The sequence below is a fragment of the Stenella coeruleoalba genome, assembly GCF_951394435.1.
Source record: "Stenella coeruleoalba genome assembly, chromosome: 16".
Lineage (NCBI taxonomy): Eukaryota > Metazoa > Chordata > Mammalia > Artiodactyla > Delphinidae > Stenella > Stenella coeruleoalba.
The window spans coordinates 81552152-81566250 of NC_137162.1; the positions used below are offsets into that span (position 1 = coordinate 81552152).

The 14099-nt window shown below is 45.2% G+C and overlaps 1 protein-coding gene across 1 annotated transcript in view; it reads left to right on the plus strand.

The window, feature by feature from the left end:
• The first annotated feature begins 6217 nt into the window (after positions 1-6217).
• Positions 6218-14099, plus strand: part of EGLN1 (egl-9 family hypoxia inducible factor 1) — a 57416-nt gene continuing 49534 nt past the window's right edge. Inside the window, exon 1 of the mRNA XM_079901084.1 lies at positions 6218-7349. Within this exon, the coding sequence (XP_079757210.1) occupies positions 6420-7349 (930 nt within the window). The 5' untranslated portion in view covers positions 6218-6419. The remainder of the gene's footprint in view (positions 7350-14099) is intronic.

The window sequence follows — 14099 nt, forward strand, 5'->3', positions numbered from 1 at the left end:
CCTGCTCACTTCAAATCCAGCTCTTCCACCAAAGCCACTGGACACGTGCAAACCGCACAGGGACACTCACACACAAGGGCACACCTTCAAGACCAGATAGGTAACTGTTTCACCTAATTTCATACAGACAAAGTTAAACAGAATGAGAAGACAAAGAAAAGAAAAAGAAATAAAAACCCCCTGAAAAAACCTTAATGAAGCAGAGATAAATAATTTATCTGATAAAGAGTTCAAAGCAAAAGTAATGAGAATGCTATTGAACTGGGGAAAAGTAAAAAAGACACATAGATCAAGGGAACAGAATAGACAGCCTAGAAATAAATCCACACATATATGGTCAATTAATTTATGACAAAGGAGCCAAGAACATAATGGGAAGAGGATACTCTCTTCAATACATGGTGTTGGGAAAACTAGACAGTCACATACAAAAGAATGAAACTGGACCACTATGTTACACCACACCAAAACTCAGCTCAAAATGGATTGAAAATTTGAACGTAAGACCTGAAACCATAAAACTCTTGGAAGAAAACATAGGGGTGAAGCTCCTTGACATCTGTCTTGGCAGTGATTTTTTGGATTTGACACCAAAAGCAAAGGCAACAGAAGCAAAATAACACGTGGGACTACATCAAACTAAAACGATCTGTACAGCAAAAGCAGCCATCAGCAAAATAAAAAGCATTCTAGAGAAAGGGAGAAAATATTTGCAAATCATATATCTGGTATACTATATGTATTACAGAAAAAGAACAAACAGTTCAATGAAAAAGTGGGCAGAGGATCTGAATAGACATTTTCCCAAAGAAGACATACAGATGGTCAACAGGTACATGAATAGGTGCTCAACATCACTAACCATCAGGGAAATGTAAATCAAAACCACCATATCACCTCACACCTGTTAGAATGGCTATTATCAAAAAGACAAGAAATAAATGTTGGTGAGGATATGGTCAAAAGAGAACCCTTTGTGCAATGTTGATGGGAGTACAAATTGGTGCCGCCACTGTGAAAAACGGTATGGAGGTTCCTCAAAAAATTAAAAATAGAACTACCATATGATCCAGCAATTCCACTTCTGGGTATTTACCTGAAGAAAATGAAAACACTACGTGGAAAAGATATCTGCACCACCACGTTCATTGCAACATTACTTAAAATTACCAAGTTATGGAAGCAGCCTAAATGACCATTGATTGATAAATGGATAAAGAAAATGTGGTGTATACATATATATGTATATATATGTGAATATTATCCATCCACAAAAATGAAGTACATCTTGCCTTTTGCGACAACATGGATGAACCTCAAGGGCATTATGCTGAGTGAAATAAGTCAGACAGAGAAAGACAAATTCTGTATGATCACACCTACATGTGGTTTCTAAAGGACAAAAATAAAAAAACTGACTCATAGATACCAAGAATAGATTAGTGGTTGCCAGAGGCAGTGGGTAGAGGGGGTGGTGAAACGGTCCAAAAGTGCGAACTTTCAGTTATACGTAAGTCTGGGAGACGTAATGTACAGAAGAGTGACTATAGTTAACAATACTGTATTGCAGGTTTAAAAGTTGCTAAGAGAGGGGGGCTTCCCTGGTGGAGCAGTGGTTAAGAATCCGCCTGTCAGTGCAAGGGACGCGGGTTCAATCCCTGGTCCGGGAAGATCCCACATGCCGCGGAGCAACTAAGCCCATGCGCTACAGCTACTGAACCTGCGCTCTAGAGCCCACGAGCCACAACTACTGAGCACACATGCCACAACTACTGAAGCCTGCGTGCCTAGAAGCCACCGCAATGAAAAGCCTGCCTGCCGCAACGAAGAACAGACCCCGCTCACCACAACTAGAGAAAGCCCACGCGCAGCAATGAAGACCCAACGGAGCCAAAAATAAATAAATAAATTAATTAATTAATTTAAAAAAAAGTTGCTAAGAGAGAAGATCTTAAAAGTTCTCATCACAAGGAAAAAAGACTGTGTGAGGTGATGAATGTTAACTAAACTTCCTATGGTAATTGTTTCATAAAATATACATATATCAAATCATTATGTTGTACACCTAAAATGAATAAAATGTTATATGTCAATTATAACTCAATAAAAAATACATTTAAAAAAAGGCAAAAAAAAAAAAAGGCAAAACGGAGGGAATTCCCTGGCGGTCCAGTGGTTAGGACTCCACACTTTCACTGCCATGGGCCCGGGTTCAATCCCCTGGTCGGGAAACCAAGATCCTGCAGCCAAAAAAAAAAAAAAAAAGGAAAATAAAAAGAAAAGGCAAAATGGGGGGGCACAAGAACATAAAAATGTTGATAATTGTTGAAGTTGATAATTATTGACCTAATCAGAGTTGAGGTTAATTATACTACTATCTCTATCTTTGTGTATGTTTACCTTTCCCCACAAAAAAAGAGTTACAGAAAAAAATTGAGCTGTCTTTAACCTGGGTTGGTATAAGTTACTAATTGGGACTACATTAAAAGTGGGTTCAACATTAAGGTAATGTTTGTTAACAATGACAACAAAAAACAACTCATAGTGTAATTACATTAACCCATTATATTTATATACATTATGTAAATAAATAATCATTATAATGAGGAATGATTCTAAAGTTTCATGTTATATTTCTTGAGAGGATCAACTTTTAACTGGATTAGTGGGTAAGTTTTAAATCATAAGCTGATAAAGTGGGTGATAGATAAATTTTCCTGAATATATACAAAGTCTATTTAAATATTTTATTTTCATAAGGAAACCACCTTGGTAGACAGTAAACGTGGTTCGACGTATGTGGGGAAGCACAGCGCATGTGTGCATCTGGCAGAACACCCAGTACAGAAGAGAGCAGGTGCTGTTTTCCAAGACACCTACTTGTGCGTGTCCCGATACTATAGTTAGAAAATGGCTCAAATTTTTAGTTGCTTTTCCCAGAACTTGAAGATCGTCTTCCTGTTTATCTTGGTGGGATGCCTATGTTGTACTTGTGATTTTTCTGTTCTCTGTAATGTATTAAAACAAGATTGCCACAGATGGGGAAACAAGAGGTCATTAGTTAACAATCAGATGTGTGATTTCCTGAGCAGAAAAGACGCTCTCTTGTGCATTTTAAACATTTTTAAAGGAGAAATAGGGCTAGTCTCTTGAAGGCAAAGCCTGTTCACTGGGCTTTCCTCAAGACTCGGCACATTCATTTCTAAATTCATTTCCTCATTTAATTCTGTCCTTTGCATTTAATCTCAATTTTGCCTCATTTTTTTGTAAGTCTCTCATCAGTTCATAGTGGTTACTGCTTTATAGTTTAAGTAAACGTTGCCAGAAGAACAAAGGAAAGTGAAAGAGGTGGACAATTAGCTTTCCTCCAAGTTGGTGTGATACGGAGATGACAGCACCTTTCCTTGAATTCATCCTTCAGGTTTTAGAACAGTTGATCTTCATTAGGTTCGGGGCAGGGAAAAAGTTGTACTAATTACTGGCTTTGGGAGACACAAGCCTTTGTTCTCCCCAAAGTATTAGGTAACACTCCTACTGCTACTCATCTCATTGCCTTACTCTTGTTTCATTTTCTATAAATGGACATAATAATGGTACCCACCTCATGGTGATTGTAAAGATTAAATGAGATAATATTTGTAAAATGCTTAGAACAGAGATTGGCACATAATAGTAAGTACCCTGTAAGTGTTTATAAGATAAATTCCTGCATGACAGTGTGGATCTTCTCTATAACATTTGAATAAATGACAACAGTTACATGCCGGTGGAGTTCTAGAATCTCCTTGGTGAACTTGTCATTCACTGGCTATTGCATGGTCAGCAGATAGTTTGGTGAAACCTCACTAATTTGGAATTAGTTCACAGGTTATTAAACCTGAATAAGTGAAAATTCTGAAATCATAGATCTTTGGAAGTATTTGAAACAACATTTTATATTTGTTCTATTCATGAAAAATTTGAAAGTGTCACATTTGACTAAGTATTTTCAAGATACACATGTTAAGTTTGTGATTTTGTATACTTAATTGGAACAAAATGAAAGCTAATAAAGGTTTTGATACGGACATCTAATCTTTTAGGTAGATATCAATGAAAATACATGAAAAAAGCATAGAGAGATGTAAATACACTTCTTTGCATGCCGCAGACCTAAATAGTAATTTTTAAAGATATTGCTGGACTACTTTTAATATCTACAAATAACTAAATTTAGAAGAATCAAGTGTTTGTAGAATGAGTGTTCCCTAGCAAACTTGAGAATACTTAAGAATCAGTTATCATTACCACAGCAAAAGGAGGCCAAGGAAGTCAGATTTCACTTGTATTGAAATTATATTTTACTTTTATAATTTACATATGTCAAAACGTTTTAAAAGCTAACTTTTTAAGCCATTTTTAAGACTTTCTAAATTAATCGATTTGAAATCTTGATTAGTGCAATGCGCAGGGCTAACAATTCCTTTTCCCTTTTCCCATCCCATCCTATCCGCCCTCTCTTAGGGCATTTACTCTGAGCTCTAGGTTGTCATCATTTGTTTACACGTCCGCCCCCTGCACGGAACTTATCTGTCTTCCAAAGGCCAGGCTAATTGGAATTACTGTCCTCTTTCACCAGATTGTATCCCCAGGGTACTGTTTATTTATATGGCAGAATTTAATGACAGTTTTAAGTTCTGTGTAGTTGATGATGAGTTTTTGGATTCAGGCTAGTTTTTTAAAAAATATTTTACAAAGTGGTTTATAAGTACCTATATTATTCTGCTTTTAACCTTACACATTTCAGCTCTTGTGCTGTTAATCTGGAAGGCTAACATCTCAAGGACTGCTGAAGTTACCTGCAGTCTATTCAGATGGTACACAAGCCCAGCACAGCATTTCCCACATTAGCAGGTGCTCAATAAAGATGGTGAACATCGCAGTCACAGCCCTTTTTATTCCAAAAATAAATGAAAGGGCGGAAAGAAACACCCTTGGCCTAGTTCTGGTAAGGTTTTTATGTACTATAAAAGAAAGAATTGTACTCATCAGCATAGCACAAATTCTAATAATAAGAGATACTTCTGTTTAAACTTAAAAGTCGTTAATGCAGTAATGCCCATTTGCCCTCCCTCCGCCCCGCGCCCCGGCCAGATCCACTTCTCAGGAGCAGTTCCAGCAGTTTGAGCTCAAGTGCCTGAATGTGGACCCTGAAATGAGCCTTGATTAACTTAGTCGACTAGGTAGCCAAACATTTTTTCACGAGGGTTTAAACTCCGCAAGATTTCACAGGATTTAAAAATGGTAAAAAAAAAAAAAAAAAAAAAAAAAAGCATCGAATTTCAGTACCTTTAAATTTGGCTCAAACGGGGCACAGGGGCTTGGACTGACCGCAGGAATTACTTAGTTTTGTTTTTAACAATTTCGGGCCTTCCTGAAATACAGGCTGAATTGGCGTAATGGAAAAAGGAGCCTTGGAATCCTAGAGTCTGGTTTCTGGGTTCCGTCCCAGTTCTGCGTGACCTTGGGCAAGTTACTTTACTTCTCTGAATTTCCGTTTCCTCCGATGCAACACGACGGTGGCAGCAGCCACCTTGCAACGTAGTCTGGAGCGCGCCTGGAACACACCCAGTCGGCTGCGCACAAACAGCAGCCATATTAAGGCCGCCCAGCTCCGCGGCGACCTCGCCGCCGCGCTCTGCCCAGCAGGTGTCGGTACCGCCCGGGGCGCGGGCCCGGCGGCGACGGCGCGGCCCCCTCCCTTCCGCCGCTCTCGGGCCTGCCCCTCGGCGTCCCCGGGCGGGCCGCAGCAGCGTCCCGGGCCCGCCCCGGACGCAGTTGGCGTGGGCGCCGAGGGCGCCAGACCGGGCTCCGAGGCCCAGCCGGCCGAGTGCGGGAGAGCGGAGGCGGCCCGGGCGCCGCCCGCGTCCGAGCGCGAGCGCGCGGCCACCGCCCCCCTCGGCCCACCCCTCGCCCTGCCCCGCCCCCCGCCCTCGCGCGCCGCCCGCCCGGGTCGCCGCGGGGCCGTGGTGTACGTGCAGAGCGCGCAGAGCGAGTGGCGCCCGCACGCCCTGCGCTGCTCCGCGGGCCGAGCCGGCCCGCCTGGGACGCTGAGGCGGCGGCGGCCGAGGCGGCGGGTCTCGCGCGCCGGGCCTGTGTGCCCGAGCGGAGGTCGCCGTCCGCCGCGCAGGCCGCGCTCCCTCAGCCCTCCGCGGCGATGAGGCGTTGAGGCGGCGGCCGGCGCCGCGCGGCGGGACCGGAGGACGAGGAAGCGGCCCGGCCGAGGGCGCGGGGCGCTGGCCTCCCGAGGCGAGGGGCGGCGGGTGCATGGCGCAGTGACGGCCCTTGCCGCTCCTCCAGCTCCCCGGCCCCAGGCGAGGCCGTCCGGCCGCCACCCCTCCTGCTCGGCCGCCGCCTCCACCGCCGCCGCCGCCGCCGCCATGGCCAATGACAGCGGCGGGCCCGGCGGGCCGAGCCCGAGCGAGCGAGACCGGCAGTACTGCGAACTGTGCGGGAAGATGGAGAACCTGCTGCGCTGCAGCCGCTGCCGCAGCTCCTTCTACTGCAGCAAGGAGCACCAGCGCCAGGACTGGAAGAAGCACAAGCTCGTGTGCCAGGGCGGCGAGGGCGCCTTCGCCCCCGGAGCGGGCCAGCCCCAGCATCCCGGCCCCGCGCCGCCGCCCAGGGCCGCCGGGGCCGGGGCCAGGGAGGCCAGGAAGGCGGCGCCGCGCCGGGACAGAGCCGCCGCCGCCGTCGCCGAGGCCGCGGGCCCGCGGGCCGCCGGAGACGCGGCGATGGCGAAGGCGAAGGCCAAGCCGGCGGCCGACCCCGTGGTGGCCGCGTCCCCGCCTCGCGCGGCGCCCGGCGGCCAGGGCTCGGCGGCGGCGGCGGCTGCCGCCGAGGCGGAGCCCGCGAAGGAGGAGCCGCTGGCCCGCTCGTCGCTGTACCAGGAGAAGGCGAACCTGTACCCGCCGAGCAGCGCGCCGGGCGAGGCGCTGAGCCACGGCGGGGGCCTGCGGCCCAACGGGCAGACGAAGCCGCTGCCGGCGCTGAAGCTGGCGCTGGAGTACATCGTGCCCTGCATGAACAAGCACGGCATCTGCGTGGTGGACGACTTCCTGGGCAAGGAGACCGGGCAGCAGATCGGCGACGAGGTGCGCGCCCTGCACGACACCGGCAAGTTCACGGACGGGCAGCTGGTCAGCCAGAAGAGCGACTCGTCCAAGGACATCCGAGGCGATAAGATCACCTGGATCGAGGGCAAGGAGCCCGGCTGCGAAACCATCGGGCTGCTCATGAGCAGCATGGACGACCTGATCCGCCACTGTAACGGGAAGCTGGGCAACTACAAGATCAATGGCCGGACGAAAGTAAGTGTGTGCCGGGAGTGGGCGCGGGGCGAGGGAACGCGGTGTCTGTGTGTAAAAGGGATTTCCTTCTTGTGCAGCACCCGGTGGAGCAAACGGATAGCATCCACCTCCTGCCGGCTCACACACTTCTGCGTCTGATTGCAAGGTCTTCTGGCTAAACTTAGGCTCTTCCTTGAACTTTGCAGTTTTCTTTTTTCCCTCGCACAGTGAGTCGGGTCAAACCTCGCTGGAGCTCTAGGCGCCCGACGGGGATTATTAGAGTGCTACCCGAAGCAAGTGCTGGTTCTGCATCAGCCTTGTGTTTGCAGCGGCTCTTAAATCCCCGTGGGCTTTGAACCTCTCATCAGCTTCCGACTTCCACAGTCGAATGTTGTGTTCAGTGAGGAACCTGCCAGCTGACCACAGAAAGGTACATGTAAAATAAGCATTTAGGCCGAAGGCTCCTTTCCTTATGTTCAGGAAGAGCCTGCCTGTTCCCCTCCCCCTCTTACAGCTCTCATCCCTCTCCCTTGTCCCTGCTGTTTTGAAACCCACTGCTAAACGGGGGAAGAAGTATTTCCGTTTTCAGACCGCTCAGTGTAGGTAGGTTACATTTTTAGCATAGGTTTCCTTTATTTGCTTTTGTTAGTATAATCCCGCTGTTGAAAAAGAACCGTTTTGTAGCTTCCTGGAAAGAAAACAAAAACCCCATGGAATTGGCTCACTCTTAAGTCTCGGTTTGGTGAAATCTTTGTTTTCTCTTGACTATTGTAGTCGTTCCCCAACAGATTCTTCCGTTCCTACCTAGTCTGATCGCTCTTCCCTCCTCAGTATGGTAGATGATAGACTCTCCTTCTCTGTACTCTCTTGTGGTTCTTTTCCATTTCACTCCCCAGATCTTAATCTTTTCTTTGTATCCAGCTCCACTCCAGGCCACCCTACTCCACCCTCCTCCATCATCAATCTCTGTCTGATTTTGTGAGTTTGAGGAGATTGTTGAGGAGATTATCACACGTGGGTGTTTGTACACAGACACTGATTCTTCCCAGTAGTTCTTTTGTGTGTGTCAGACCATCTGTTTTGACAGTCATTATGTGTGACTCTCAGACTGCCCAAAAGGCTAGGCGTACGCAATGAGGAAAGTTCTAAACGGGAAATTTGGTGGGAGAAGACAATGTAAAGTCTAATTTATGCATTGCTGCTTCGTTGCTGGATGAAGGCGCGTGTCTTAATATCATATGGTCGCCAAAGAAAAAAAAAAAGGTGAACACTTGCTTAACACTAAGCTGGAAGGAAAAAAGAGCCTGATTAAACGCCAGCTTCGGTCTTTAATGCAAGTCTCATTTATATACATATATATTTTTAAAATTTGTTATAGATCAAATCTGAATATAGCCATAAACCGTAGAGGAAGGAAAGCTTGAAAAAGCTTGAAGGCACATTAATGTAACGGCACAGGACTGACCGAAGTGTGTGTATAGTTGGGGCACAAGCTTCAGGTGAAGAAGGTAATGCCCTGAATCTTCCTTGCTCTGCTTCCCTTAGTTAATTTAGCTTTCCAGGTTAAGCTAAATCCTCTTCTCTCCTATCTTCCTGTTTTTGACTGCTCTTCTCAGGGAAGGGACAGCAGTCAGCCTAGCTCTTACCAAAGGGCCTCCTAATGGGGAGGCTGTTAGAGAATAGCCACCTCTTTCCTCAGGAGTGCCAGTGGTTGAAGGGCCGTTGAGGTCCTAGATCACCTGACTACACAGATCATGTGAAGGAAGGATGGATTTTAAACTCTTTAGATTTTGATCTTATGCTTACGTTAATTTTAGGGACACAATTTCAGGATCTGTGAATGGTTTTAGGGAATCCCTTTCATTGTACTTCTTGGTTGAGAGAGGTTTTGGTAATCTTGTTTGATTATGTAGTTTAAACATTCCTAAAAGAAACTAAAGATGCTTGCTTTGGGGGAATGGAAAGGCAGTCAGATTACCAGCCACCATATACTGAGCAACCTCAGTGTGCTAGGCACCAGGTTAGGCTCAATACAGACATGGTCACAGTAATTTTAATCCTATGAAATCGGTAGCATTATTCTTACTGTACATTTGAGGATATTTTAGCTCCGACTTGGCTAAGGCCTGCCACTTACGACACCCTAGCTGGGATTCAAACTTAGGGTCATTCAGACATCAAGCCCTGTGCTTTTTCTACTACCCTGGATGTGGGTAGGATATTAAATGAGAAGATGTAGATTACTTAGCACACTACTGGGACTAAGATTTGATATACATACTTTGTTGACAGTGAGAGCATTAGCCTTGTATGTGAATAATTGTAGTTTATCTTTGGACTGTAGAAACTTCTTTTATTACAATGTTTGTTTCTGATAGTGACTGAAAAGCCAGTTAAATTTATCTGCCTGGATCATGCTTATACTCCTAAGAGAGGCAGAATATGGGTACTATATGTGATGGCAGAGAGGGTCTTCAGTTGAGGGTTTTATTATCCTTTACGACATTGTAGTGATTTTAAAAGGTACTTGCCTCAAATGTGTGGTATTTTTCTCACATAGATTTTCACAGCAACTCTGTAAAATATTTAGGTTGTTGGTGTATTATCCCTGTTTACAGATGAGGAAAGTGAGCCTCAGGAAAGGTCGCTTGTTGGAAATCCTGCAGCGTGCCAGGACTTAAATTCAGGCTTTCAGACCGAGATTTGATGTTCTTCATTTACACTGTCTGTTCTGTTTGGTCTTTGTGCATGTCAGGGCCTGATAATCAGATGATATATAATTTATAATTGGCTGTGGCTCATTCAGTATATTCTTGGATTTCTCCCAAATTTCTGCTGCCAGCACGCTTATCTGGCCACTGTTTGTCCAGCTACTTTAAAAGAGGAACTACAAGGGAAAGATGAAGAAATACAGGAAAAAAACAGGAACATGATCGTGGCCACTGAGCTCCAGTTTCCACTTTCTCTGGTCCTTTTTTGGGATTTTCCCCCTTTTTGCCCTTAAACTGCCCTTTGATCCTTTATCCTTTCTCACACCCTTTCTTCCATCAAGAAGACTTGCAGCGATGTCCAAGAGGAAGGAGTCACGGCCTGCTGATTTGTGAGGAGTAGCTTTGTGTGGGCTGTAAGAAATCATAGGTGCCTTTACTTGGTAGAGGAAGAAGAATGCAGAGGAGTGCAGATCCTGGGAAAATGTGCAGCTGTTCAGTTGGAGTTTCTTTTTTTTAAATTTATTTGTTTTATTTATTTATTTTTGGCTGTGTTGGTTCTTCGTTGCTGCGTGCCGGGGAGCGGGGGCTACTCTTGTTGCAGAGCACAGGCTCTAGGCGCACGGGCTTCAGTAGTTGTGGCACGTGGGCTCAGTAGTTGTGGCTCGCGGGCTCTAGAGCGTAGGCTCAGTAGTTGTGGCGCACGGGCTCGGTCGCTCTGGCATGTGGGATCTTCCCGGACCGGGGCTCAAACGCGTGTCCCCTGCATTGGCAGGCAGATTCTTAACCACCGCGCCACCAGGGAAGCCCTCAGATGGAGTTTCTTAACCACTCTGAAGGAAAACGTTTGCCTGTTATAATAAAACTAGTAGAATCATATACATGTTTTTGGAATTTTGTCTAAAACTTACTCTGTTCAGTTAAAATGTACATAAAGAGAAGGAGCGATAAAATAAGACCAATAAGCAGCAGATTCTATTCCTGAGATTTTTCACCAGTCCCGCAGTTAATTGGGCAGCTCTAGCTGATTATGGCTTTTAGAGCGAAGGGTAGGATAAGGAAAGTCCTGATCCTTTATTATCACTACCATAGAGATGTGGTGTCAGTCCTCTTAGATGTTACAAACAAAACCAAACGAAACTGCCTTCTCAATCTACTTCTGCCACTTTCTCTATACTCTTGGCTCCCAGGATGTCCTAATTGAAGCAGCTTGTTTAATGTTTTAATAGCTACGTCAGAGTCGAGATCAAAGTCAATTATTCTGTATTCAGAAAGGTTGAAAATATTACAACTTCCATAGTAGCAGTTTTGTATAGCGCTTTACTGTTTTAAAAGAGAAGCAAGTGGACTGAAAGAGTAGTCTTAATAGGTTGTGACAACCAAGTTCAACTTTGTAGGAAAACATTTTGTACGGTGAATTAGTGTACGTGTAGTTTACATATATGGTAACTTCTTTAATTCTAAAGGAATTTTAGTTTAAATTAACAGGTTGTTGGTTTTTCAGAAATGTTTATAGCTCTTCCCTTATCTACCGCCTAATAAGCCACAAAAATTTCCTGCAAAACCTTAGTCACACAGGAGGAGAGCATCTGAACGTAGAAGGATAGTGGACTTTGTCCTGCTGTGAAACCTGGCTTGGGTTCTGGATCTGCCACTGTTTCTGTGTCCTTGAGCCAGTTGCTTAAGCTTTCTGAGCGTCAGTTATTCCATTTGGAAAATGGTGTTAAATGATGCCTGCCTTTTCTGTCTCTCAGGCTTGCTGTGACGAATGTATATAATCTTGCATGTAAAGGCACTTTTTACATTGTAAAGCACTATGCAAAAGTGTCCTTAACTTACTCTTCTCATGTAGAAAATTTTCTGCTTTTCTGATTTCTTTCTTTGAAGGAGTCCTGTGCTTCTCCTCTTTAATAAGCTAGAGGAAAAAAGACTTTAGAATGATCACCCATTTTTGACTACACACACACATACACACACACACACACACACACACACACACACACACACACACACAGACACACACACACACACACACACACACACACACACACACACACACACACACACACACACACACACACACACACACACTTTTTTTTTTAAACAGAGGAAATAAGTCCCAGAGAGGTTAAGTGCCTTGTTCAAGGTCAGAGAGCTGGTTAGTGATTTACTTCATTCTTGTATCTGCACCTTAATGCTGCAGCGCGTGTAAAAACCACGTGTTCCCACTTAACTAATTTTGGTGTCTTTTATGCCATTTTTGAGGCTACACTTGAACATTTATGACTTCCTTTTCTTCTCCCTTTTACTCCTGTCACTCTACAGTCTGGCTTATCTGACATTCTAGTTTAAATTTTCCTCCTTTCAAGAATTCCTCCCTAATTTCCCTAGATGTTCTTTATTTACCTCCTTTTTTCCTCTGTTGTTGAAGCCATTTTCCCTGAAGCAGGCCCACTCTCTCTTATTTCCTTAGTTGGAACTGTCTTTCTGCTCTGTGTTTCTGATTTAAATGTTTATTCTCTGTTTTCCTTTCCCCCCTTTCCCCCATCGGGCATGAAGTCTGTCTTTGTTCATCTTCTAGCATGTTCTCTGAAGCCTGTGCCTTCCCATTATGCTTTTGGATTGATGTTATCAGCTTAGTTGTTTTTATTTAATTTTTCTCTTTAGGCTTTTAAAGCAACACCAAATGTTTCAGTCTCCCTTTCATTTGCACACATTCTTGATCAGTGTTTCATAGATGCGTTTTAGTGCTGCATTTGCATTCTACCTCCTTTTCCACTATGCGCTTGTTTCTGCACCTGAAACATTGTTTGTGACCACAGGATGGCATTCAGATGATTATTTGAACCATATTCATGGCTTGTCTTTGACTGTTTCTGTTCCAGCTCAAAACTTTCTATTCTAAAGAACAAAACAGAGAAACAACCAAAAAACCTGATAGATGATTAACCAAAGTCTTCCCTTAAAGTGGCTTATTTCACAGCTGTATTTCTTAGCCCAGACTCTGGATTGTTCTGCCATCTTTCCTGGAGTGTTTTGTGCTTCATTATCACATTTTTCCAGAACCAAGCCACAGTTTTATTTCTGAAGAGCTGGGATAGTATCTGTACCCTCTGTCTGTTTGCTCGCTGAAATCACCGGAAAGTGTTCTTGGGTTTGGATTTCTCGTTTTCTTTACTCAGTGCCCCAAACCCCGTTTCTTCATCAAAGCAAAATGCATGCACTCTTGGCTTCTCCTTACCGTGTTCTCTGAGTCTTGTTTGGATAGTCTTTTCATTCGTTCGTTGATTCAACAAATGACATGAAGTGAGTACTTTGCATGCACAGGTACTGTCCTAGGAGCTAGGAATACCTGAACAACGAGAACAAAAATGCCCCCATTCTCAGGGAGCTTAAATTCCACTTGAGGCAGGTGAGGGGCGGGGAGAGACGGTTAATAAAGAGATGTATGAGTAAGTGCATGACACGTTAGGTGGTAAATATTAAGACAAAAAAATAAACAAGGTAAGGACAGAGTGACCAGGGGGTTTTCTTTTACACAGGCTTGGTAAAGTACTACGATATTCATGTAGAGGCTTGAATGAAGTGAGGGCCTGGGTTATAGAGGTACGTGGGGGAAGAACAGTCCAAGTAGAGGTATTAAATAGCACACACAGCGGCCCTGACGTGGGATGTGCTTGGTGTGTTCAGAACACAGCAAGGAGGAGGCCACTGCGTCTCTAGCGGAGCAGAGGGGAGGGACCGAGCGAGAGTGGTAGGCGATGGGGTCAGTAAAGCAGGGGTGGGGATGTGAGGTCAGTTCATGTAGGATTTCGCCTGTGAGCCGCGGCAGGAGTCCTGGGTTGTATCCTAGGCGACACAGGAGGCCCCTGGAGAGCTTGTTCTAGGAGATCTCTGTGGCTGCTGTGCGGGGGCAAGGGTGGAAGCAGGGGCACCAGGTAGGAAATTCTTCCAGCAGCCTTGGCCCTGGGAGGTGGTGGCTCACATTAGAGCAGTAGCTGCAGACCTGTGGAGAACTAGTTGGATTCTGGATATATTTTGAAAGTAGAGTCAGTGAGATTTG